Source organism: Heptranchias perlo, chromosome 1, assembly GCF_035084215.1.
Source record: "Heptranchias perlo isolate sHepPer1 chromosome 1, sHepPer1.hap1, whole genome shotgun sequence".
Taxonomy (NCBI): Eukaryota; Metazoa; Chordata; class Chondrichthyes; order Hexanchiformes; family Hexanchidae; genus Heptranchias; species Heptranchias perlo.
Window position 1 is genome coordinate 163,818,299 of NC_090325.1, and position 27,669 is coordinate 163,845,967.

General features: G+C 44.4%; 1 protein-coding gene across 1 annotated transcript in view; it reads left to right on the forward strand.

Annotated features, from left to right (window-relative positions):
* Positions 1-27,669, forward strand: part of adad1 (adenosine deaminase domain containing 1 (testis-specific)) — a 110,123-nt gene that overhangs the window by 60,923 nt on the left and 21,531 nt on the right. Inside the window, exons 8-9 of the mRNA XM_067970967.1 lie at positions 8,093-8,260; positions 21,203-21,435. Of these exons, the coding sequence (XP_067827068.1) occupies positions 8,093-8,260; positions 21,203-21,435 (401 nt within the window). The remainder of the gene's footprint in view (positions 1-8,092; positions 8,261-21,202; positions 21,436-27,669) is intronic.

Genomic DNA, 27,669 nt, shown 5'->3' on the forward strand with positions numbered 1-27,669 from the left:
CTGCAGTCCGTGTGGTGACAGTTCCCCCACAGTGATGTTAGGGAGGGAGTTCCAGGATTACGACCCAGCGACAATGAAGGAACGGCGATATATTTCCAAGTCGGGATGATGAGTGACTTGGAGGGGAACGTGCAGGTGGTGGTGTTCCCATGTGCTTGCTGCTCTTGTCCTTCTAGGTGGTAGAGGTCGCGGGTTCGGGAGGTGCTGTCGAAGAAGCCTTGGCGAGTTGCTGCAATGCATCCTGTGGATGGTACACACTGCAGCCACTGTGCGCCGGTGGTGAAGGGAGTGAATGTTTAGGGTGGTGGATGGGGTGCCAATCAAGCGGGCTGCTTTGTCCTGGATGGTGTTGAGCTTCTTGAGTGTTGTTGGAGCTGCACTCATCCAAGCAAGTGGAGAGTATTCCATCACACTCCTGACTTGTGCCTTGTAGATGGTGGAAAGGCTTTGGGGAGGCAGGAGGTGAGTCACTCGCCACAGAATACCCAGCCTCTGACCTGCTCTCGTAGCCACAGTATTTATATGGCTGGTCCAGTTAAGTTTCTGGTCAATGGTGACCCCAAGGATGTTGATGGTGGGGAATTTGGCGATGGTAATGCCGTTGAATGTCATGGGGAGGTAGTTAGACTCTCTCTTGTTGGAGATGGTCATTGCCTGGCACTTGTCTGGCGCGAAAGTTACTTGCCACTTATGAGCCCAAGCCTGGATGTTGTCCAGGTCTTGCTGCATGCGGGCTCGGACTGCTTCATTATTTGAGGGGTTGCGAATGGAACTGAACACTGTGCAATCATCAGCGAACATCCCCATTTCTGACCTTATGATGGAGGGAAGGTCATTGATGAAGCAGCTGAAGATGGTTGGGCCGAGGACACTGCCCTGAGGAACTTCTGCAGCAATGCCCTGGGGCTGAGATGATTGGCCTCCAACAACCACTACCATCTTTCTTTGTGCTAGGTATGACTCCAGCCACTGGAGAGCTTTCCCCCTGCTTCCCATTGACTTCAATTTTACTAGGGCTCCTTGGTGCCACACTCGGTCAAATGCTGCCTTAATGTCAAGGGCAGTCACTCTCACCTCACCTCTGGAATTCAGCTCTTTTTTCCATGTTTGGACCAAGGCTGTAATGAGGTCTGGAGCCGAGTGGTCTTGGCGGAACCCAAACTGAGCATCAGTGAGCAGGTTATTGGTGAGTAAGTGCCGCTGGATAGCACTGTCGACGACACCGTCCATCACTTTGCTGATGATTGAGAGTAGACTGATGGGGTGGTAATTGGCCGGATTGGATTTATCCTGCTTTTTGTGGACTGGACATACCTGGGCAATTTTTCACATTGTCGGGTAGATGTCAGTGTTGCAGCTGTACTGGAACAGCTTGGTTAGAGGCGCAGCTAGTTCTGGAGCACAAGTCTTCAGCACTACAGCCGGGACGTTGTCGGGGCCCATTGCCTTTGCTGTATCCAGTGCACTCAGCCGGTTCTTGATATCACATGGAGTGAATCGAATTGGCTGAAGACGGGCTTCTGTGATGGTGGGGATATCGGGAGGAGGCTGAGATGGATCATCCACTCGGCACTTCTGGCTGAAGATGGTTGCAAACGCTTCAGCCTTGTCTTTTGCACTCACGTGCTGGACTCCGCCATTATTGAGGATGGGGATGTTTGCAGAGCCTCCTCCTCCCATTAGCTGTTTAATTGTCCACCACCATTCACGACTGGATGTGGCAGGACTGCAGAGCTTTGATCTGATCCGTTGGTTGTGGAATGGCTTAGCTCTGTCTATAGCATGTTGCTTCCGCTGTTTAGCATGCATGTAGTCCTGTGTTGTAGCTTCACCAGGTTGGCACCTCATTTTTAGGTATGCCTGGTGCTACTCCTGGCATGCTCTTCTACATTCTTCATTGAACCAGGGTTGATCCCCTGGTTTGTTGGTAATGGTAGAGTGAGGAATATGCCGGGCCATGAGGTTACAGATTGTGCTGGAATACAATTCTGCTGCTGCTGATGGCCCACAGTGCCTCATGGATGCCCAGTTTTGAGCTGCTAGATCTGTTCTGAATCTATCCCATTTAGCACGGTGGTAGTGCCACACAACACTCAGTGCGAAGACGGGACTTCATCTCCACGAGGACTGTGCGGTGGTCACTCCTACCAATACTGTCATGCACAGATGCATTTGCGACAGGTAGATTGGTGAGGACGAGGTCAAGTATGTTTTTCCTGGTAAATGCTGGTAAGGTCCCAGCTGGAGTATTGTGCGCAGTTCTGGTCACATTACAGGAAGGACGTAATTGCTCTGGAGAGAGTGCAGAGAAGATTTACAAGAATGTTGCCAGGGTTTGAAAATTGCAGCTACGAGGAGAGATTGGATAGGCTGGGATTGTTTTCCTTGGAGCAGAGGAGGCTGAGGGGTGACTTAATTGAGGTGTACAAAATTATGAGGGGCCCAAATAGAGCAGACAGGAAGTACCTGTTTCCCCTGGCGGAGAGTTCAAGAACTAGAGGACATAGATTTAAGCTGATTGGCAGAAGGATGAGAGGGGACATGAGGATAAACTTCTTACCCAGAAGGTGGGGTGTATGGCATTCGCTGCCCGAATTGGTGGTAGAGGCAGGCACCCGCAACTCTTTTAAAAAGTTCCTGCACCTGCACCTGAAGTGCTGTAAGCTGCAGGGTTACGGACCAGATGCTGGAAGGTGGGATTAGAATGGGCACGATTGGCCGAATGGCCCCCTTCTGTGCTGTATCTTTTCTATGGTTCTAATGACAATGTCAGGCTTGGACCTGAGAGAACGGAGTGCTGCATTTCAGAGGGAGGTAAGTTAGAGTGAATGAAGGGAGCAAAGAAATTGAGGCGGCCGATGTCACCCTGGTAGTTCACAATAAAAAGATCAAGAGAGGGTAAGAGGCCAGATGGAGGGGTCCAGGTGGAACGAGAATTCAGAAGATGGAAAAATGGGTCTGCTGTGCAGGGGAAAGACTCCTGGCCAAAGAAGTGGGTGCAGAGGCGAAGGCAACAGAAGAAGTGCTCAGCATCGTGTCGAGCTCGAAATTCATTGAGGTGGGGACGTAAGGGGATGAAGTCCTCTGGCACTTTTCCCTTTTCTATTGAATTTTTATATATATTTATACTAGTGCCTCTGCTAGTTCTTCCTTTGCTTCTTTGAGTATGCACGAATGCAGTCCATCCGGATCCGCCATTTTATCAACGCTAAGTTGGACTAGTTTATCTATTATTCACACTTATCTATATTAAAATTCATTTGCCATTTACACGCCCATTCTACAAGTTTGTTAACGTCGTCTTGTATTCTGCCTGTCGCGTTCTTCCACGATATTAACTATACCCCACAATTTGGTGTCATCTGCAAATTTAGATATTGTACTTCCAATTCCCAAGTCCAAATCATTTATGTAAATGGTGAACAACAGTGGTCCCAGCACCGATCCCTGTGGAACCCACCTTCTGCCAGTCTGAGTAACTACCTTTAACACCCCATTCTCTGTTTTATGTTTTGTAGCCAGTTTGTTACTTGTCCCCGACTCCTCAGGACCTTAGTGATGAGTCTAACATGTGATATCTTATCAAAGGCCTTTTGAAAGTCCACGTATATTCACTCCATTACCCTTCTCTACTCTTTCTATTACTAGAATTCAATAAGGCTGGTCAAGCTTGATCTTCCCTTTTGAAATCCGTGTTGACTATTCTTTAATATATTTTCGGTTTCTAGCTTTTTTTCTATTACATATTCGAGTAAAGATTGCAATATTTTCATACCACCAATGTTAAGCTGACTGGTCTATAGTTCCCTGGATTTGTTCAATCTCCTTTTTTGAATATAGGAATAACATTAGTTGTACGCCAGTCCTCTGGCACTATTCCCTTTTCTATTGAATTTTTATATATATTTATACCAGTGCCTCTGCTATCTCTTCCTTAGCTTCTTTGAGTATGCGCGGATGCAATCCATCCAGACCTAGTGTTTTATCGTCTCTAAGTGTGACTACTTTATCTGTTATCTCCCTGCTTTCTATCTTAAATGTCTTGATATCCTTTTTGATCTCTTCTTCTAATGTCAAGTCAACCTTGTTAGTCTCCCTGGCAAAAACTGAGGCAAAGTAATTCAGTGTTTCTACCATTTCACTGTCATTATCTGTGAGATTATCTTGTGCATCCATTAGTGTCCCAATCTTATTTTTCCTTTGTTATTTATTTGTTTGTAGAATATATTACGATTTCTTTTCTATTCATAATTTTATTTTGTAATTCCTCTTTGCCTTCCTAATTATTTTTTTGATTTCTTTCCTATCCTCTTTGTATTCTCTTTTGTCATCTTCTCCTTTATTATCTATGAACTTACTGTATGTGTTTTTCTTTAATTTCAATTTGACCCTTATCCCTTTATTCATCCATGGTGTCTCATTATTGCATTGTTTTTTTTTAATGGAATGTACTTTTCCTGAACTCTCTTGATCACTCTTTTTAAATATTTCCCACTGCTGTTCTATCTATTTGTTTATCAATATTTCTTTTCCAATTTACCTTCCCTAGTTCCATCCTCATCCCCTCATGATTAGCTTTTTTCCAATCTATTACTTTGTTCTTTGCCTTACTTATGTCTCTCTCAATCATTACCTTACATACGAATTGAGAGCAGGAGTAGGTCATTTCGGCCCCTAGAGCCTGCTTTGCCATTTGATAAGATCATGGCTGATCTGATTGTGACCTCAACCCTACTTTCCCGTCTACCTACTATAATCTTTGACTCCCTTGTTAATCAGGAATCTATCTAGCTCAGCCTTAAAAATATTCAATGACTCTGCCTCCACCGCTCTCTGGGGAAGGGAGTTCCACAAACTCACGACCCTCTGAAAGAAAAAAATTCTCCTCATCTCCGCCTTAAATGGGAAACCCCTTATTTTTAAACTGTGTCCCCTAGTTCTAGTCTCTCCCACAAGGGGAAACATCCTCTCAGCATCTACCCCATCAAGTCCCCTCAGGATCTTCTATGTTTCAGTAAGATCACCTCTCATTCTTCTAAACTCCAGTGCAACCCTTCCTCATAAGATAACCCCCTCATCCCAGGAATCAGTCAAGTCCTTTCTTAAATAAGGGGACCAAAACTGCACGCAGTATTCTAGATGTGGTCTCACCAATGCCCTGTACAACTGTAGCAAAGCATTTCTACTTTTATATTCCATTCCCCTTGCAATAAATGACAACATTCCATTTGCCTTCCTTGCTGTACCTGCATACTAACTTTTTGTTATTCATGTACTAGGACGCCCAAATCCCTTTGTAACTCAGTGTTCTGCAATCTCTCTCCATTTAAATAATATACTGCTTTTCTAATCCTCCTGCCAAAGTGGACAAGTTCACATTTTCCCACATTATACTCCATCTGCCAAATTTTTGCCCACTCACTTAACCTATCTATATCCCTTTGCAGACTCCTTATGCCCTCTTCACAACTTACTTTTCTACCTACCTTTTGTATCATCAGCAAATTTAGCAACCATACATTCGGTCCCTTCTTGATATAGATTGTAAATAGTTGAGGCCCAAGCACTGATCCCTGTGGCACTCTACTTGTTACATCTTGCCAATGTGAAAATGATCCATTTATGCCTACTCTCTGTTTCCTGTTAGCTAACCAATCCTTTATCCATGCTAATATGTTACCCCCTATACCATGAGCTCTTATTTTGTGTAGTAACCTTTGATGTGGCATCTTGTCAAATACCTTCTGAAAATCCAAGTACACCACATCCACAGGATCCCCTTTATCCACGTTGCTTGTTACTTCCTCAAAGAACTCTAATAAATTAGTCAAACACGATTTGCCTTTCACAAACCATATTAAACCATATTATGTTGTGATCACTATTGCCTAGATGTCCCCTCTGCTTACTTCTCTTATTTGCTCCGATTCATTTCCAATTACTAGATGCAGCAGCACTTCCTCTATTTTTGGGCTTCTTACGTACTAGGTAAGAAAGGGGTCCTGCACACACTGTAAAAACTCCATTCCCTTTTCCACTTCACTACCTCTTGCCAGTTTATTTGGGGATAGTTGAAATCTCCCATGATTATTATGCTATGTCTTTTACTCATTTCATATATATTTCTCTCTCCACTTCGCTTCCAGTATTAGGTGGTCTGTCGTATACCTCTATTAGCGTGATCGATCCCTTCTTATCCTTTTATCTCAATCCATATGGATTCTGTTTCTGTCTTAATGTTTGGATATCAGTGGCCTTTTGTTGTACTGCCATTATGTTTTCTAATTAGTACAGCTACCCTCCTCCTTCCTGGTTGTGGTGAAGGGAACGTTGAAACAGCGGAGTTTCATTCCCGCAGGTAATAAATTGTTCCTTGAGGTATTTTAAATTTTTAACATTTTTTTCTTACTTTTCCTTTCTGTCTCTTCTTTCTCTCTTAATCCACATTCTTTCTTTCCCTCTCTTAATTTCTCTTTCTCTAATTTGACTCTAATTTACCCTATTTCCTTCTCCGTTGTTTGCTCTGTTTCTTTCTCTCTCATTTTGTTTCATTGGTTAAGGAGATAGACCATTGGACACGGCGTTCGAGGCTCCAGGTGCAACGTTGACATTGCTGCGCTGTTATCAATTCACAATTCCAGCAATTTGCGGTGTAAATATAGTGCGATCCGAAGGGTGAGGTAAAAAGTTTAATTCACGTCATTCACTGTGAGATGCTCCATTCCAGCAATTTCTGGGCCAGTATATTGCTACCATAAAGCAGACAGGTAACCCAAAAGGTCAGTGAAAGGTCCTAGCATTCCTGCAGCTGCTTTTTGGACATCCCTAAAACAGGTGTCCTTACATAATATATATAAATACCTGGACTAATCCAAATACCTTCACTAAAGCTTGAGTACTGCATATAGCTCTGGTCACCACATTACAGGAAAGATGTGATTGCACTAAAGAGGGTACAGAGGAGATTTATGAGGATGTTGTCAGGGCTAGAGAATTTTAGCTATGAGAAAAGATTGGATCGGCTGGTGTTGTTTTCTTTGGAACAAAGGAAGCTGAGGGGAGATTTAATTGAGGTATATAAAATTATGACTGGACTTGATGAGTGGATAGGGAGGACCTATTTCTCTTAGCAGAGGGGGCAGTGACCAGGGGGCATAGATTTTAAGTAATTGGTAGAAGGATTAGAAGGGAGCTGAGGAGAATTTTTTTCACCCAGAGGGTGGTGGGGGTCTGGAACTCACTGCCTGAAAGGGTGGTAGAGGCAGAAACCCTCAACTCATTTAAAAAGTACCTGGATGTGCATGTGATGTGCCGTAATCTACAGGGCTACGGACTAAGAGCTGGAAAGTGGGATTAAGTTGGATAGCTCTTTTTTGGCCAGCATGGACAAGATGGGCCAAATGGTCTCCTGTGCCGTAATTTTCTATGATAAACACTATTGCTTAGACTTAGTTGTGGAGGATGCTTGATTAAACAGATCTTCCTGGTGGGTAGAATCTCTCTTACTCTTCAAGAACTTCCATCCTTATTGTGAGTACTTTTCAGTTTCTTGCAGTTTATCAGGATGCCATTAGTAGAACAGAGAAAGAATACCTACTTTGTGGGGCCTTCTTTATTTTAAGGAGCATCTGCCATTTACTCCAAAGTAGGGCATGTCCTTATATACTATGTGGGAGTATGGTTGGTCACATAAGGGATACCTCTGTCATGGTATGAAGTTGTTCCTTTATGTGACGTCCTCCCTCACCCCAGTGGCCCAGTAGTTGTGCATTCCAGAAGTGTGAGGAAGATGCCCCTTGGAAGAAAACCGTACAAGGTAAATCATATTTCCATTCACATGGGATAAACTACTATATTTTTAAAAATCACTTATTATTCTGCAGTTTTCTTTGAAGCACACTGGGTTTTCTCTAAAAGACTTTGTTATTAAGACACTATCTCATGTGGTTTCTAATTTGAAGACCCATTTATTTTAACATTTTTTCTTATTTGGGGACCAAAGCACAGACAGATTTTATTACATTGGAGCTTACAGTTTGGGATAATGTAAATTAGAGAAAAGATGTTTCATGTGCACTTCTGTACTTTCTAGGTATCTTTACAGACATCTTCTTATGTTCTACAACAAAAATCCTGATGTGGTGAGCCAGTCTATTTTTTGCATCGACTCTGGAAGAAAAGTTCTTGCTGTTAAGGATCGTACTAACTTTCACCTCTATCTGAATCAACTGCCAAAAGGGGCTGCTCAGATTAAACAGCTGTAAGTCAGCATGGGGAAGGAAGTGTCAAATTAATTTAATTTTGACATGTATGATATAGCTTCATATGGGTAAAATATTTTTCACATTTTACAGGAGTGCTACTCACTCATTTTTGGTTGAGGACTGCAGTTCCAAGCAGTGACTTGCTTGAGGGCTGTTATAAAACCACCATAAGGCAATTCCATGAGCTTATTTTTAACTGTAGTATGTGCGATGTGTATACATGCTTAAAAAGAAAATTCTGTATAGCATGCTGAATATTTCACATTCTTTGTGCTCAATTTTCTATTATAATGCTGAGGTTGCTGATAATTTCATTATCTAAAGTTGGCAAAACTGAAGGTTGAAATATGAATTCTTCTTTATTGATGGCTATGATAGCAAATGATAAACTCCATTCAATACACATCTATATATAACAAATTAAATTTGCTATTTATGTCATATACTCTTGATCATATTGTTTGTGTCGCACCTCAATGTGATTTCCCATTGTTAAATGAGCAGCTACTAGTGTCACAAGTCCTCAGCTACGCTTATTGCTGCACACTTCTACTACTAGATGGAGCTACAAAAACTCCAGTTTCTAGACATTTTCAGACAGACTCTGTCCACCATCTTAGTTTCTGTGCTGATAGGTTTTAACATTGAGATTCTTGTAATGTATATTTTTATATTTGGATTTTTAGTTTTATATATTCTTAAGCTTATATTTAAATCCTTCAAAAAATTTTATGCATTTTAGACCTCTTGCCATTTTGCCACCTTCCCCCACTTCCGCATATTTAAAAAATTGTAACCTGTGCTTTGGCTTTTTCGCTGAGTGTCAATTTTTAATTTTTCTTTCTCTCAAAATTACTGGTTGATCACAGGATTCCTTCCTTCCCCTAAAATACTACGTCTAACTTTCACTTAATGTTCCTAACTCTGCCTTAGGTTCCATGCTGTTTTCCCACAGCTGGGCCTCCTGCTCCAGATTGCACAGCTCCAGCTGCCTGAACTTTTTTTAAATAGTCCCGCTTTGGGAATGCTGCCCCACAAAATTATGTTATCTTACGGCATCCTCTCCCACACAGTTCCTCTTTAGTCACTGCTGGCCCATTCTCAGCTGCCACTGCTTCCCAGTTGGCCTTAGGTCCATTCTCCTCCGCCACCACTTTCCAGCTTGGCTATTACATCGAAACTACAGCACAGAAACAGGCCTTCCGACCAACTGGTCTATGTCGGCGTTTCTGCTCCACACGAGCCTCCTCCCTCTATACTTCATCTAACCCTATCAGGATACCCTTCCAATCCTTTCTCCCTCATGTGCTTGTCTAGCTTCCCCTTAAATGCATCTATGCTGTTTGCCTCAACTACTCCTTGTGGTGACGTGTTCCACATTCTTATCACTCTTTGGGTAAAGAAGTTTCTCCTGAATTCCCTATTGGATTTAATAGTGACTATTTTATATTTATGACCTCTAGTTTTAGACTCCCCCCAAGTGGAAACATTTTCTCTGCGCCTACCCTATTAAACCCTATTGTTATCCGAAAGATCTCTATCAGGTCACCTCTCAGCCTTCTCTTTCCTAGAGAAAAATGCCCCAGCCTGTTCAGCCTTTCCTGATAAGGATATCCTCTCAGTTCTGGTATCATCCTTGTGAATCCTTTTTGCACCCTCTGCAATTTCTTTATATCCTTTCTATAATATGGAGACCAGAACTGTGCACATTAATCCAAGTGTGGTCCAATCAAGGTTCTATACAAGTTTAACATAACTTCTTTGCTTTTCAATTCTGTATCTCTGGAAATGAACCCTAGCACTTGATTTACCTTTTTTATGGCCTTAATAGCCTGAGTCGCTACTTTTAGTGGTTTGTGTATCTGTGCTTCTAGATCCCTTTCCTCCTCTATCGCATTTAGACTTATTATCCAAGCAATAAGTGGCCTCCTTATTTTTCCTAGCAAAATGCACCACCTCACACTTATCTATATTGAAATTCATTTGCCAATTACACGTCCATACTGCAAGTTTATTAATATCCTCTTGCATTTTGACGCAATGTTCCTTTGTATTAACTACACCCCTCAATTTGTTATCCGCAAATTTTGAAATTGTACTTCCGATTCCTGAATCCAAATCGTTAATGTAAATTGTGAGCAACAGTGGTCCCGGCACCGATCCCTGTGGAACACTACTTCCTACCTTTTGCCGGTCTGAGTAGCTACCCCTAATTCCTACTCTCTGTTTTATGTTTTGTAGCCAACTTGCTATCCATTCTGCTACCTGTCCTCTGACTCTACATGCTCTGACCTTAACCATGAATCTACAATGTGGTACCTAATCAAAGGCCTTTTGAAAATCCAAATATATTACATCTACTGCATTACCTTTGTCTACTCTTTCTGTTACTTCTTCAAAGAATTCAGTACGGTTGGTGAAGCATGACTTTCACTTCTGAAATCCATGCTTACTATTCTTTGTTATATTTTTGTTCTCTAGATGTCTTTCTATTACATCTTTTAGTAAAGATTCCATTATTTTTCCTACCTCCGACGTTAAACTAACTGGTCTATAATTCCCTGGACTTGTTCTATCTCCCTTTTTAAATATGGGAACCACATTAGCTGCCCGCCAGTCCTCTGGCACTATTCCCTTTTCTAATGAATTTTTATTTATATGTAATAGTGCCTCTGCTATCTCCTCCCTAATTTATTTTAATCATAGAAAGGTTACAGCATGGAAGGAGGCCATTCAGCCCATCGAGTCCACACCGGCTCTATGCAAGAGCAATCTAGCTAGTCCCACTCCCCCGCCCTATCCCCATAGCCCTGCAAATTTTTTCCTTTCAAGTATTTATCCAGTTCTCTTTTGAAGGTCATGATTGAATCTGCCTCCACCACTCCCTCGGGCAGTGCATTCCAGATCCTAACCACTTGCTGTGTTTAAAAAAAAAATGTCCTCATGTCACCTTTGGTTCTTCTGCCAATCAGCTTAAATCTATGTCCTCTGGTTCTTGTCCCTTCCGCCAATGGGAACAGTTTCTCTCTATCTACTCTGGCTAGATCCTTCATGATTTTGAATACCTCTATCAAATCTCCTTGCAACCATCTCTGTTCCAATGAAAACAACCCCAGCTTCTCCAGTCTATCCACATAACTAAAGTCCCTCATTCCTGGAATCATTCTAGTAAATCTTTTCTGCACCCTCTCTAAGGCCTTCACACCTTTCCTAAAATGGGGTGCCCAGAACTGGACACAATACTCCAGTTGTGGCCGAACCAGTGTTTTATAAAGGTTCTTCATGACTTTTGTACTCTATGCCTCTATTTATAAAGCCCAGGATCCCGTATGCTTTTTTAACCGCTTTCTCAACCTGCCCCGCCACCTTCAACGATTTGTGCACATATACCCCCAGATCTCTCTGTTCTTGTACTCCTTTTAGAGTTGTGCCCTCCAGTTTATATTGCCTCTCCTCGTTCTTCCCACCAAAATGTATCACTTCGCATTTTTCTGCGTTAAATTTCATCTGCCACATGTCCGCCCATGCCACCAGCCTGTCTATATCCTCTTGAAGTCTATCACTATCCTCCTCACTGTTTACTACCCTTCCAAGTTTTGTGTCATCTGCAAATTTTGAAATTGTGCCCTATACACCCAAGTCCAAGCCATTAATATATATCAAGAAAAGCAGTGGTCCCAGCACCGACCCCTGGGGAACACCACTGTACACCTCCTTCCAGTCCAAAAAACAACCGTTCACCACTACTCTCTGTTTCCTGTTCCTTAGCCAATTCTGTATCCATGTTGCTACTGCCCCCTTTATTCCATGGGCTGCAGTCTTGATGATAAGCCTACCATGCGGCACTTTTGAAAGTCCATATACACCACATCAACTGCATTGCCCTCATCTACCCTCTCTGTTGCCTCATCAAAAAACTCTATCAGGTTTTAAACACGATTTGCCTTTAACAAATCCGTGCTGGCTTCCCTAATCAATCCACCCTCGTCCAAGTGACTGTTAATTTTGTCCCGGATTATCGTTACTAATAGTTTCCCCACCACTGAGGTTAAACTGACTGGCCTATAGTTGCTGGGTTTATCCTTACACCATTTTTTGAAGAAGGGTGTAATATTTGCAATTCTCCAGTCCTCTGGCACCACCCCCAGTATCTACGGATGTTTGGAAGATTATGGCCAGTACCTCCTCAATTTCCACCCTTACTTCCCTCAGCAACTTAGGATGCATCCCATCGGACCAGGTGACTTATCTGCTTTAAGTACAGCTAGCCTTTCAAGTACCTCTATCAATTTTTATCCCATCCAGTATCTCAACTATATCTTCCTTTATTGATACTCGGGCAGCATCTTCTTCTTTGGTAAAGACAGATGCAAAGTACTCATTTAGTACCTCAGCCATCCCCTCTGCCTCCATGAGTAGATCTCCTTTATGGTCCTAATCGACCCCACCCCTCCTGTTACTATCCGTTTCCTGTTTACATGCCTGTAGAAGACTTTTGGATTCCCTTTTATGTTGGCCGCCAGTCTATTCTCATAGTCTCTCTTTGCTCCTCTTATTTCTTTTTTCACTTCCTCTGTGAACTTTCTATATTCTGCCTGGTTCTCACTTATATTATCAACCTGACATCTATCAAAAGCCCCTTTTTTCCATTTCATCTTACTCACTATCTCTTTTGTCATCCAGGGAGCTCTGGCTTTAGTTGCCCTACCTTTCTGCCTCGTGATAATGTGCCTAGACTGTACCCAAACCATCTCTTTAAAGGCCCCCCATTGTTCAATTACAGTTTTGCCTGCCAATCTTTGATTCCAATTTACCCAGGCCAGATCTGTTCTCAACCCATTGAAACTGGCCCTCCTCCAATTGAGTATTTTTACTTTAGAGTGCCTTTTCCATAGCTATTCTAAACCTTATAATACAATGATCGATGCTCCCCCATTGACACTTGCTCCACCTGGCCCGCCTCATTCCCTAGAACCACGTCCAGCAGTGCTGCCTTCCTCATTGGGCCGGAAACGTACTGGTTAAGAAAGTTACCCTGAACACATTTCAAAAATTCCTCCCCCTCTTTGCCCCTTATTATTGTTATCCCAGTCTTTATTAGGATAGTTGAAGTCCCAGTTATCACTACTCTAAAGCTTTTGCACTTCTCTGTAATGTCCCTGCAAATTTGCTCCTCTATATCCTTCCCACTAGTTGGTGGCCTATAGAATACACCCAGTAGTGTAATGGCACCTCATTTATTTCTTAACTCTAACCATAGCTTCCTAGGCAGCAGTCAGAGCTGCAAATGCAGCAGTCAGACCTTGGATGGCAGATGTTTGTGCTGCAGTGGATGCTGTGACATCAGTCATCAGACGCTGCATCATGTTGGGTTTCACAGGTGACCACCCATTCCATGTTGGAAAGGATGGCTTCCAGGTTCTGCACAAAGCCCTGCGCCAAGTTGGAGCTGGACTCCTCCGTGCCTCTTCTCATTGTGCACAGGCTTTCTGGCAGGCTTTCCAGTGCCCCAAATATTTGTTGGTGTACTCCCATCAGCCGCCTTCTGCAGCCTGGCCCATCGAAGTCCTCATCTGACTCCTCTGCAGCAGAACTAGTGAGTGACCTCGCCCTCCGGCGAGCTGGCACCTGTGGTATCCGTTCCCTCTGCCCTGGCTCTTGTGCTCGGTGTCTCACCATGTGCAGATCCCTCCTCTAGCCTAACCTCTAAAGGATGCGCAGTGTCAGTCTCTGAGCTGGTGGAAGCAAGTGTCAGATCGAGTGATGCTGTGGCTTCTGTGCCCGTCCAGCCTCAAGTCCCTCCTGCTGCTGGGTATTATATCTCTCCTTCTCCTGGAAGATAGAGGACAGTATGTCAGCGAGTGTCCTGCAAGATGTGTGGGTGATGTGCCTGTCATGGTCGAATAGCTGCCAGTTTGTATGACTTGTGAGTGGTGGTTGTGTGGCCTGCAAGTGTGGTACTATGTGCGTGTGAGATGCAGCATTGCATATGGATGGGCGTTGTTTGTTGGTGGGTGGGTGGGTGACGGAAGGTGTCGTGCATGGAGTATTGGTACAGTTGGTAGGATATGCCACTTGACACTTGTATTCACTCACCTTGACCACTCGTGTCAAATCATTAAACTTCTTCCGGCACTGCATCCACGTGCGTGGTGCAATGCTCCTAGCATTCACCTCCTGCGTCACAGCCTGCCAATGCCTGTGCAGCTGTTGTCTAGAGGGTCTCCGGCCACCCTGCAGGTACATGCTTGCCCTCTTTTGGTCCACACCTTCCACCAGGGCCTCCAGAGTATTGTCCGAGAATCATGGAGCCCTCTCTCTTGCTGGTGCAGCTACTCGCAATGCCATTCTCCCTTCTCCTAGTTGGCTGTGTACCTGCCATTGGAAATCTGCCTGCACCTTTAAGTAGTGCAGGCTGCTGATGATGTGCGCTATGCACGCCCCATTTCCAACTTACTCATTCTCCGTGCAGCCTCTCAGCAGTGAGGGCTGCACTTGCTGCACGGAGATTTCATGGTAAGTAGCAGGCAGCACGAAGTTCATGTGCTGCCTGCGTAGGGTCCGTCGGGTGCGCTACCATCGCCCAGAACGGACCCTTATCCAATTTCCCCCCACCCCCCCCCCCACCTCCAGTGCTACAATATTCTCCTTAATCAATACTGCCACCCCCTCCCTTTCTTTTCTTCTCTATCTTTCCTGAACACCTTGTATCTAGGAATATTCACAGATGCAATCCATCCAGACCTGGGGTCTTATCCTCCCTAAGTTTGATTAGTTTATCAATTATCTCCCCCCTTTTTATCTTAAGTGTTTGAATACCTTTTTTGATCTCTTCTTCTAATGGCCTGCTACCTTGTTAGTCTCCCTGGTAAAAATGGAGGCAAAGTAACTATTCAATATTTCTGCCATTTCGCTGTTGTTACCTGTGTGTTTATCTTGTGCATTGTTTAGTGGCCCTCTCCCTATTCTGATTTTTCTTTTGTTATTTGTGTCTGTAGAATACTTTACTATTTCTTTTTATGTTCCTTGATAATTTAATCTCGTAGTTCCTCTTTGCTTTCCTCATTGTTTTTTTGACTTCTTTCCTAACCTTGTCATCCTCCTTTATCGTCTATGTACCAAGGGTATGCTTTTTTCTTTAGTTTCAATTTTACCCTTATCCTTTTATTCATCCTTGGTGTTTCATTATTGGTTAATTTGTTCTTGCTTTTTAGAGGAATGTATTTCTCCTAAACTCTGTTGATCACTCTTTTAAAATATTATCCACAGCTGTTCTATCTTTTTGTCAAAATTGTTTTCCAGATTGCCTTCCCTAGTTCCATTCTCATCCCTCAAAATTAGCTTTTTTCCAATCTATTACTTTGGTCTTTGTCTTACTTATGTCGTTCTCAAGCATTGTTTTAAACCCTATTATGTTATCGCAATTGCCTAGATGTTCCCCTGTGCTTACTTCTCTTATATGTTCTGGTTCATTTCCCATTACTAGATCCAGCAGTGATTCCTCTCTTGTTGGGCTTCTCACATACTGGGTAAGAAAAGAGTCCTGTTCACACTGTAAAAACTCTATTCCCTTTTCTTCTTTCTCTATCTCTTCTTGCCAGTTTATTTGGGGTTTGTTGAAATCTCCCATGATTATTATTCAGTGTTCTTTACTCATTTCATAGATTTGCCGACGTATTTCATCCTTCATTTCCCTTCCACCATTAGGTGGCCTGTAGGATATACTTATTAACATGATCGATCCCTTCTTATCCTTTGTCTCAATCCATATGGATTCTGTTTCTATCTTAATGTTACTTATGTCCCTTTTTTCTATTCCCATTATGTTGTCTAATTCGTACAGCTACCCCACCCCCTTCTTCCTTCCCTATCCTTTCTAAATACATTATATCCTGCAATATTTAACTGCCAGTCCTGTTCCTAATGTAGCCATGTTTCAGTTATCCCTACCACATCTGGCTCCTCGCTATGACTTATTGCCTCCAGTTCCCCCGTTTTGTTTTGGATGCTGTGCACATTGCTGTACAGGCAACTTAATTTGTTTTCAATAATTGTTCCCCTCCCTTTATCTTTAACAGTCATTTTTTACTCATGTTCTGCAATTGTATTTGTTCCCTGACCGTTTATGTTACCCTTATTCCTTAACTTGGTCTGACCTTTACTCTCATCTCCTATTTCTTTTCTCTTCAGACTTATGTTGTCTTCCCCAGATCCCTCCCCCATCTTACTCGTTTAAAGTCCTATTGACATCCCTGTTTGTCCTTTCCGCTAGGACACTGGTCCCATTCCGGTTCAGGTGGAGCTTGTCCTAATGGTACAGCACCTTCCTGTCCCAGTACTGGTGCCAGTGTCCCATGAAATGGAACCCCTTCTTCCCACACCAGTCTTTCAAGCCACGCATTCACCTTCCTGATCTGTTTATCCCTATGCCAATTAGCACATGACTTGGGAAGTAATCCCAAGATTACCACCCGTGAGATCCTGCCTTTTAATTTAGTTCCTAACTTCTGATAGTCTCTTAGCAGGACCTCCTCCTTTTTCTTCCCTGTGTCATTGGTCCCATCATGGATCACGACAACTGGATCTTCCCCCTCCCTTTCCCAGTTGCTCTGAGATATGGAAAGATATCGCTGTTCCTTCATTGTCGCTGGGTCAAGATCCTGGAACTCCCTTCCTAACAGCACGGTGGGAGAACCTTCACCACACGGACTGCAGCGGTTCAAAAAGGCGACTCACCACCACCTTCTCAAGGGCAATTAGGGATGGGGGCAATAAATGCTGGCCTTGCCAGCGACGCCCACATCCCATGAACAAATAAAAAAAAAATCATTTTTCCTTTGTACCAGGTAGGCACACACTCTCCTGGACCCTCGGTTGCGACTGCAGAGGATGCTATCTATTCCTCTAATTGAAGAATCCCCTATAACTACAACCTTTCTATTCTGCTCCTTCCCCCGCCCCTCCCCCCCATCCTCCTTGGACAGCCTCCTGCTCCACGATGCTATGGATGGCATTCTGGCTGTCCTCCCCTCAGCTTACATCCTTATCCTCACAAGTAGAAAGCACATTTTACCTGTTGGATGGGACCAATGTCTGCGGGACCTCCTTCTCTACCTCCCCTTGGTTCCCCTTACCCTGCTGAGCTATGTGTCGGAGTGTCGTGTCTTTAACTTGCACTCTGAACTGGAGTATCTCAAGCCGTAGACGTTTATTGCAGATGAGGGACTTCAGTTACGTGCATAGACTGGAGAAGCTGGGGTTGTTCTCCTTAGAGCAGAGAAGGTTGAGAGGAGATTTGATAGAAGTATTCAAAATCATGAACGGTCTGGACAGAGTAGATGTTCCCATTGCCGGAGGGGTCAAGAAACAGAGGGCACAAATTTAAGGTGATTGGCAAAAGAACCAAAGGCGACATAAGAAAAAACTTTTTTACACAGCGAGTCATTATGATCTGGAATGCACTGCCTGATGGGTGATGGAGGCAGATTCCATCATGGCTTTCAAAAGGGAACTGGATAAGTACTTAACGGGAAAAAAATTGCAGAACTATGGGGATAGGGTGGGGAAGTGGGACTAGCTCGATTGTTCTTGCAGAGAGCCGGCACGGACTTGATGGGCCGAATGGCCTCCTTCCGTGCTGTAACCATTCTATGATTCTGTGTGGCAATCCGGGACAGTCTCACTGTCCACAAACTCCCACATATCACTGTCCCGACACACAACCTGCACGGCCATTTCTAGTTTTTATTTATTTATTTGTTAGTATTAATTTAATTGTAGAGCTAATAGAAATACTTGAGGACTAGATTATATTTAGTAGATGGATTTTAATTAATTATTCTGTATTTATTTATTTATAGAATCATAGAATCATAGAAGTTACAACATGGAAACAGGCCCTTCGGCCCAACATGTCCATGTCGCCCAGTTTATACCACTAAGCTAGTCCCAGTTGCCTGCACTTGGCCCATATCCCTCTATACCCATCTTACCCATGTAACTGTCCAAATGCTTTTTAAAAGACAAAATTGTACCCGCCTCTACTACTGCCTCTGGCAGCTCGTTCCAGACACTCACCACCCTTTGAGTGAAAAAATTGCCCCTCTGGACCCTTTTGTATCTCTCCCCTCTCACCTTAAATCTATGCCCCCTCGTTATAGACTCCCCTACCTTTGGGAAAAGATTTTGACTATCGACCTTATCTATGCCCCTCATTATTTTATAGACTTCTATAAGATCACCCCTTAACCTCCTACTCTCCAGGGAAAAAAGTCCCAGTCTGTCTGACCTCTCCCTGTAAGTCAAACCATCAAGTCCCGGTAGCATCCTAGTAAATCTTTTCTGCACTCTTTCTAGTTTAATAATATCCTTTCTATAATAGGGTGACCAGAACTGTACACAGTACTCCAAGTGTGGCCTCACCAATGCCCTGTACAACTTCAACAAGACATCCCAACTCCTGTATTCAATGTTCTGACCAATGAAACCAAGCATGCCGAATGCCTTCTTCACCACCCTATCCACCTGTGACTCCACTTTCAAGGAGCTATGAATCTGTACTCCTATTTAACTTTATTTATAGTTAAAGATAGAGTGTATATAGTAAATTAAAGACTTAGTTTACTTTCCTCAGGTTCCACTCTCCCCTCTGTGCTGACTATCATGTCACCTTTTGAGATTTCTCCCACGCATACAAGGCTACGGATCAAATGCTGGAATATGGGATTAGAGTAGACAGGGCTGATGGCCGGCGCGGACACGATGGGCCGAAGGGCCTCTATCCGTGCTGTATAACTCTATGACTCTATGACTCTCTCTATGACGATTTGTTTAACTTCTCTGGTTACCTGCTCTTTTTAACTGTTTAGCTTTAAGGCTTTTTAACCAGCACTAGCAGACTAACCACTAAAAACAGTGACCAACCACAAAATACAATAACTATTAAAAACACTTAACAATAAACTAAATGCTTACACTGACTTAGCCTCGGTGTTCCTCTGTGACGTTACTTCTTGACATTTTTTGATTTCTCCGCTCAGGTCCTCTCTCGCTTCGCCTCTTTTATTCTCTCAGGTCCTCTCTCGCTGCGCCTCTTTTATTCTCCCAGGTCTGCTCTCCCGCACCTCCTTTATTCTCCCAGGTCTGCTCTCCTGCGCCTGTTTTATTCTCCCAGGTCCAGTCTCCCGCACCTCTTATTCTCCCAGGTCTGCTCTTGCCACTCTTCTTTTATTCTCCCAGGTCAGCTCTCGCTGTGCCTTTATAATTCTCCCAGGTCTGCTCTCCCACACTTTTACTCTCCCAGGTCTGCTCTCGCTGTGCCGTTTTTATTCTCCCAGGTCTGCTCGCGCCGCACCTCCTTTGTTCTCCCAGGTCTGCTTGCGCCGCACCTCCTTTGTTCTCCCAGGTCTGCTCGCGCCGCACCTCCTTTGTTCTCCCAAGTCTCCTCGCGCCGCACCTCCTTTGTTCTCCCAGGTCTGCTCGCGCCGCACCTCCTTTGTTCTCCCAGGTCTGCTCGCGCCGCACCTCCTTTGTTCTCCCAGGTCTGCTCGCGCCGCACCTCCTTTGTTCTCCCAGGTCTGCTCACGCCGCACCTCCTTTGTTCTCCCAGGTCTGCTCGCACCGCACCTCCTTTGTTCTCCCAGGTCTGCTCGCACCGCACCTCCTTTGTTCTCCCAGGTCTGCTCGCACCGCACCTCCTTTGTTCTCCCAGGTCTGCTCGCGCCGCACCTCCTTTGTTCTCCCAGGTCTGCTCGCGCCGCACCTCCTTTGTTCTCCCAGGTCTGCTCGCGCCGCACCTCCTTTGTTCTCCCAGGTCTGCTCGCGCCGCACCTCCTTTGTTCTCCCAGGTCTGCTCGCGCCACACCTCCTTTGTTCTCCCAGGTCTGCTCTCGCCACACCTCCTTTGTTCTCCCAGGTCTGCTCTCACCACGCCTCTCTTGTTCTCCCAGGTCCGCTCTCACCACGCCTCATTTATTCTGGCCACCACTGTTGTCCTCTGCTGCTGCATCGTTGCTTGGTGGTACTGTTCCTTCCCTAGACTCACCTAATCCCCAGCTGCTTCTAAAGCCCTTTACTTGCACCAGTAATCTCAGAAAAATGTTCACACAGAAATTCATGCTGAAGCTGCCATTCATTGGTGCAGGTACTGACTCCCTCACAAAACGACTCCTTGGTTTCCCTTCTCATACCAGAATTGGAATCCACCTATGGTGAACGTGGTTTTGCTTTTACCAGCCAAGAAAAGTAGAACTTTTTGCAGTTCTCTTGGGGTGGCTACTCTTCCTGATCATTTAAGAAAGAAAGCCGTGCATTTACATAACATCTTATCACTTTGCTCAAATACATGTCAAGTGCTTCACATACAATGAGGGGAATCCATTTGATAAATTTCAGTATGGAGCAGATTAACGAGGCTAAGCATGTGAAGCTGAGTCTTGGCAGTCGATTTGGATATGTGCATCATGTGACTTCTCATTACAGTTTGCTATTGCAGTGAACCTTTTACAAAACTCCAGGAACTACTTATTTTATGTAGTCTAAATATGATCTTTTTTATTCTTGCACCCAAAATAAACTGTTGCATGTGAACATTTCAGGGGTGATTTTCTGACTTCTGACGCGGTTGATGGGAAGCCTCGCCCACTACTGCAAATTGGAGACTTAGGAACACGCTAAATTAAGATGATCTAAATTAAGGTGATCTCATATCATCTAATAGTTTCCTGCTTTTCTATTAGCCTACTGCAGGATATTCAACTGACTAAGTTCCTCTCTGTGATTTGAGTATCTGTTATTTCTTCCCCCTACCACCCCCCAACTGTATTAAGTGGCTTGCTTATTTTTCAGTTTTTCATTCTGATGAAAGCTTATCCTATCTTTCTGCTTTACAGTTGCTGACTGACCTGATGTGTATTAAATGTGTTACTTTCTTTACACAGGCATCTGGCTCCTCACTCAATATCTACGTTCCATACTAACAAAGAGATGGAACTTCATGTTATTTTGGATGGCAAGGTGTACTCGATTAGTCATTGCAGTTCTGAAGTAACTGGCACTAGAGTGTGTAGTATGTCTGCCAGTGACAAGCTTACTCGTTGGGAAGTGCTTGGAGTTCAAGGAGCTCTGCTTAGTCACTTCATTGAGCCCATCTACATCAACAGCATTCTTATCGGTAAGTGTCATATTTCAATACCTAGGAAATTGGTATTCTGCTAATTTGTGCTTGGTTTTTAAAATTTCAGCCTTATTGGAAATTTTGCAGCTTGTCAGAAGGTGATTAGTATTTTGTATTTTAAATTTCTTAAACGTAGGTAATTTATTTTCCATTCCCGTGGGTCCCTGATGGCGGCCTCCTGTCGTGCTCCTGCTGGCCTCACGTCATTCACTCCGGGTTCGAGCGGAAGTTGTCCCTGGAGCATGTTTATGAGGCCTGAAAGTTGAAGTAGCCCGAGTCTCACGTCGGCGGGTCGTGCTGAGCTTGTCGCTCGCCCTAGGTTAAAATCAGAGATTTAGGTGCTTTGAAGGAGGAGAGGTATTTTATATGCCAGTGCAGTGACCAGCCGTAGAGCCGAAGGTATTATTTGCAATTACTATGTCAACTAGTGCCATTAATGCTATCTGCTAGTTGTACCTCAACTGGGGAGATAGAGCAAACAAAAAAAGTAATGTCCTCTTTCAGCCAATGTTGAGAAGTATGACTTTTTTTATTCGTTCATGGGATGTTGGCGTCGCTGGCAAGGCCAGCATTTATTGCTCATCCCTAATTGCCCTTGAGAAGGAGGTGGTGAGCCGCCTTCTTGAACCGCTGCAGTCCATGTGGTGAAGGTTCTCCTGACTGGGAAGGTGTGAACAACACCAAGAACAAACGTGTTTTCTAAACCCTTAATGCGTTGTTTGCAGTGATGTATGTTTCTTGAGGACAAGTCTTAAAGGGTTTTTTGTTTACATCAAAGAGAGGACAACCTTCTAACCCAGAAATCATCTTGGCGTCTTGGGGTCTTCACCTAACCTTTACAAGGAGCATGGAGTGGAAAATCTGAGAAACAATCTCACATAAAAGAATCATCAGAGATTATGGGGGTAATTTTAACCCACAAGAATGGATGGGTTGGGCAATGAAAATTCTGAGAAATTTTGGTTTGAGCCAGAAGCATTTGGATGCACTTCTGACACTCGGAAGTCCCGCCGGCGGGCCGATATTTAAAGGCATTTAAACCACTTAAGGGGATTAATTTTTTTGTGTATTAAGTTACACAAACAATTTTAACTTTCCCTGAACGTGTCTCCTGTGGCCTCTGAAACACGCCATGGAAACGGAGACGAGTTGCAGCCAACCCTCATTTGGACCTTTAAACCAGTGATTGACACGTGAATAAAAAGTGACCTTTTCTGGCAGGGTACTCAGTTCTTTCAGACAAACCTTTGACTGGGAGTTCTTTGTGTTTAGACTGCGATTTCTTTGTTGAAAGAGAATTCTTGTGTTCAGACATATTTACCTACATTTTGGACCCCCTCAAACTGACAGCATCAGGATGGGGGGGAACGCAATGGATCTATTCAGCAGTACATCTGAGGAGGAGGCACATCAACCATTCCTTTAGATTGGAAAATTGCACATGTCACTCTGCTATTTAAGAAAGGCGAGAGAGGGAAACCAGGGAATTATAGTCCAGTTAACCTAACATCTGTTGACAGGAAATTACTAGAGTCTATAGTTAAGGGTAGTGGACAGGGGGATATCTATGACTGTTATTTATATGGACTTCCAGAAGGCATTCGATAAAGTCCCTCTTAAGAGACTGTTAGCTAAAATTGAAGCTCATGGAATTGAGGGCAAATTATTGACCTGGTTCGGAAATTGGCTAAGCGACAGGAGATAGAGAGTAGGGATAATGGACAGGTACTCAAATTGGCAGGATGTGGCTAGTGGTGTCCCACAGAGATCTGTGTTGGGTCCTCAACTATTCACTGTATTTATTAACGACTTAGATGACAGGATAGAGAGCCATGTAGCCAAGTTTGCCGATGACACAAAGATAGGCAGCATTGTAAGCAGTGTAGATGGAAGCATAAAATTACTGAGAGTTATTAATAGATTGCGTGAATAGGCAGAACTGTTCAAATGGATTTCAGTGTAGGCAAGTGTGAAATCCATTTTGGACCTAAAAAGGATAGATCAGAGTACTTTCTAAATGGTGAAAAGCTCGAAACAGTGGAGGTCCAAAGAGACTTAGGGATCCATGTACATAGATCATTAAAATTTCATGAACAGGTACAAAAATAATCAAAAAGGCTAATGGAATGCTGGCCTTTATTTCTAGAGAACTAGAATACAAGGGGTTAGAAGTTATGCTACAGCTATACAAAGTCCTGGTTAGGCCACACCTGGAGTACTTTGTTCAGTTCTGGGCACTGTACCTTAGGAAGGATATATTGGCCTTGGAGGGAATTCAGCATAGATTTACTAGAATGATACCTGGACTCCAAGGGTTAAAGTACGAGGAGAGATTACACGAACTAGGGTTGTAGTCCCTGGAATTTAGAAGATTAACGGATGATTTGATCGATGTTTTCAAGATATTAAGGGGGACTGATAGGGTAGATAGAAACTATTTCCGTTGGTTGGGGAGTCTAGGACTAGGGGACACAGCCTAAAAATTAGAGCCAGGACTTTCAGGAGTGAAGTTAGGAAACACTTCCACACGCAAAGGGTGGTAGAAGTTTGGAACTTTCTTCCGCAAACGGCAGTTGATGCTAGCTCAATTGTTAATTTTAAATCTGGGATTGATATGTTTTTGTTAACCAAGGATATTAAGGGATATGGGGCTAAGATAGGTGTATGGAGTTAGGTCACAGATCGGCCATGACCTTATTGAATGGCGGAACAGGCTCGAGAAGCTAAATAGCCTACTCCTGTTCCTGTGTTCCTATCCACGGCAAGCACGGTGTGCACTTCTGGGAGTTGCAGGTGCACAAGACAGAGGTGCGCCACAAGGACCTAGAGAAGAGCCGAGAGGGGATCAATGGAGGGGACGAGGTCGCAGGAGGCACTAGCTACGTGAGAGGGTGTACAGGCAGAGGCTGAGCTTCCTGGACTTCTCTGAGGAGCAGTGCCTACGCAGGCTCAGATTGAGTCGCCAGGTGGTCGCAGACATCTGCACACTCCTTCATGCAGAGCTGCTCCCAGCTGGGCCTGGCGGCCACACATTGCCATTGCAGTTAAAGTCACCACTGCCCTCAATTTCTTTGCCTCCAGATCCTTCCAGGGCGCCACCGATGACATCTCCAGGGTCTCTCAGTCGTCTGCACATAAGTGCATACGACAGGTGGTGGATGGCTTGTTTGCCAGGGCATCGGACTACGTCAAATTCCCCAGCAACAATATCAGCCAGACTGAGAGGGCAGTGGGTTCCAACTCTCTGGCTGGCTTCCCACGGATGCAGGGCACAATTGATTGCACACACGTAGCAATCCAAGGATCTCCACATGAGCCAGGACTGATCATCAACCGAAAGGGATATCACTCCATCAATGTGCAGCTAGTTTGCGACCACCAGAAGAGGTTTCTACAGGTGTATGCCAAATTCCCTGGAAGCTGCTGTGATTCCTTCATTTTGCGCGAATCCAACATCCTGGCCCTCTTCAGGCACAAGACAGACTTAAGGGATGGCTCCTTGGAAAGTAGGGATACCCGCTGCAGACGTGGCCCATAACACCTGTGAGAAACCCCACCAATGAGGCACAGCAGCGATATGACATTCACATCACCACTAGGCCTGTCATTGAACAAGCCATAGGAATGCTGAAGATGCGCTGCAGGTGCCTGGATCGATCTGGGGAAGCCCTTCAATACTCGCCAGCAAGAGTGTGCAGAATAATAGTGGTGTTTTGCATCCTGCACAACATCGCTCAGCAGAGAGGTTTATAAGTGGAGGAGCTCAAATGCACTCATGAAGCATCCTCATCTGCCAGCAACATTGAAGGAAACGATGATGAGGAGGAGGAGGAAGAAGACAACGAAGATGAGGAACCCATCACCAGAGCAGTGGCGCATGTGGCTGATATTATTCACTCATATCTAACAGGTTCTCATAATGAGATCTGCAAACTGAAGATAGTGAACTACTCAGACTGCCTGGAACAACCACCAATACCAGCACCCCTCTTTCCCACCCCCCCCCCCCCCCCCCACTTCGTTTGCACAAAGCAGTCCTTCAACCACGCACTCATTGTACACATGCCCAATGGGTGGCATCAAGTCTTGGCATTCATGATGAAGCACATGAAAGGGCTTTTTGACAAAAGGGACTCAAGAATGGGAAGCCATGGCAGTGGTGGTGAGAATTATAACATTAATGTGCATTTATAAAAAAAAACAAATATAAATGAAAAATGTGACTGGTGATTGCAAAACCTTAGCCTTCCTCTTCCAAGCGCTTCTATGTGGTGCATCCCCTGTGGCTTCAGTAGAGGTCATGGCAGGTTGCCCTGACTGCTGAGATGCTTTTGGCCTACGACCTTTAGGTTTTGAAGCCTGTGAGGGCCCCACCAAAGACTGCTCCATCTGCACCTGTGAAGAGGCCCCAGTCTCTCCAAATATTTATCCAATTATCCAACTTCCTCTACTTCAAATATTTATCTAATTTTCCCTTAAAAGATACAATGGCTTCTGCCTCAATCACTCTCTCTGGCAAAAGCATTCCATGCTCCAACAACCCTCTGTAAAGAATTTTGTCCTAACTTCTCCCCACACTCTTAGTAATAATTTTAAATTGATGATTCCTTGTCACTGACTCCCCAACCAAAGGAAATAGTCTTTTCTGATTCACTCTATCAAAATTCTTCATGATTTTAAAAGCCTCTGTTAAATCTCCTTTTAGCCTCCAGTAAAATAGTCTGTGTCTTGCCTGTCCTCATAACTATAGTTTCCCATCGCTGGCATCATCCCAGTGAATCTGAGCTGTATCCTATCTATATCTTAAATGCTATTTTTATAATGGGGTGCCCAAAATAGCACGCAGTACTCCAACTGTGACCTAACTAGTGTTTTATATGAATTCATCATTCATTCTTTACTCCTGTACTCTCTGCCCCTGTTTCTAAAACACAAAATACTTTTGATTTTTTTTTTACTTTATCTACCTGCACTTGCACTTTTAGGAAATTATGGGCGCTAAATTGGGCCGTGTAGCGTCCGTTGTTTCAGCGCTACACGACCCCTCTGACATCCAAGATGGCGTCGTGGATGCGCACGCACGTTTCCTGCGTGACATGCGCCAGACACCATCTTGGTCTAGGAGTTTAACCCGAACGCTGGAAGCATGTAAAGTAGGGAGAAAATGGCTGCAATCAGTGCGCAACGCTGATTTAAAGTGATACACACAATTTTGAACCCTAACGCTCAACTCAATGCACAGACTTATCCCCGACCATCTAAACGTTTCTAACAGTGCCTGAAGGACCCCCTACCGGCGTTATTTAAAGGACCATGCAGATGTTGCAGGTTAGTTGCTGGATTATTGCTTCTGGCTGCTGGAGGAGCAGGAAGTGTTTTTTGAAGCTCCCTATTCTTATTGAGAGTTCCTACACTACTTTTGAGAGTGCTTTGGCAGGTATTGTCTTACGAGTCGGGAAACTACAACCCTGGTGGAACAACATTCCTGCCAACCATGAGCGGTCTGCTAGGGCTCCCATTGGGCATTGCGCATGACTGGGAGCATGCAGAGAGGCCACGCCTAGCGGGTCAAGCTGCGAGGAGACTAAGGACGAGGAGGCACAGGGCAATGAGCAGAAGGCCCTAACCAATGAGGGCCTTCAGGGATCAATTCTCTTACCTCAACATGACCGAGGAGGATTGCATCCGACTGCTGAGGTTCACCAAAGAAGCAGTCACCAAGATCTGTCAACTGGTGCAGCCTCAGAGCAGGGTGAGGACAGCATTGCCTGTGGCTGTGAAGGTCACCGTGGCGCTGAATTTCGACGGCTCAGGAGCATTTCAGGCCTCTGTTGGCAACATGTGCAACATCTCGCAGTATGCAGTGCACTGCTGCATAACGGAAGTCACAGACGCACTGTACCACATGAGGAACAGGTTCATCACCTTCCCTCTCGACAGAGACAATCAGAACGAGCGAGCACGGGGGTTCGCCTGCATTGCTGGCTTCCCCATGGTGCAGGGTGCCATGGACTGCGCATGTTGCCCTGCGTGCCCGGCACATCAGCTCTGCTGTCTTCATCAACCGAAAGGGCTTCCGCTCCCTCAACGTGCAGCTGGTGTGCAACCACACGCATCGCATCTTGGAGGTCGATGCCCGCTACCCTGGGAGCAGTCACAATGCCTTTGTCATGCGGCAGTCCAACGTGCCAGTTATCTTTCATCCGACTCGGCAAGTCAAAGGCTGGCTAG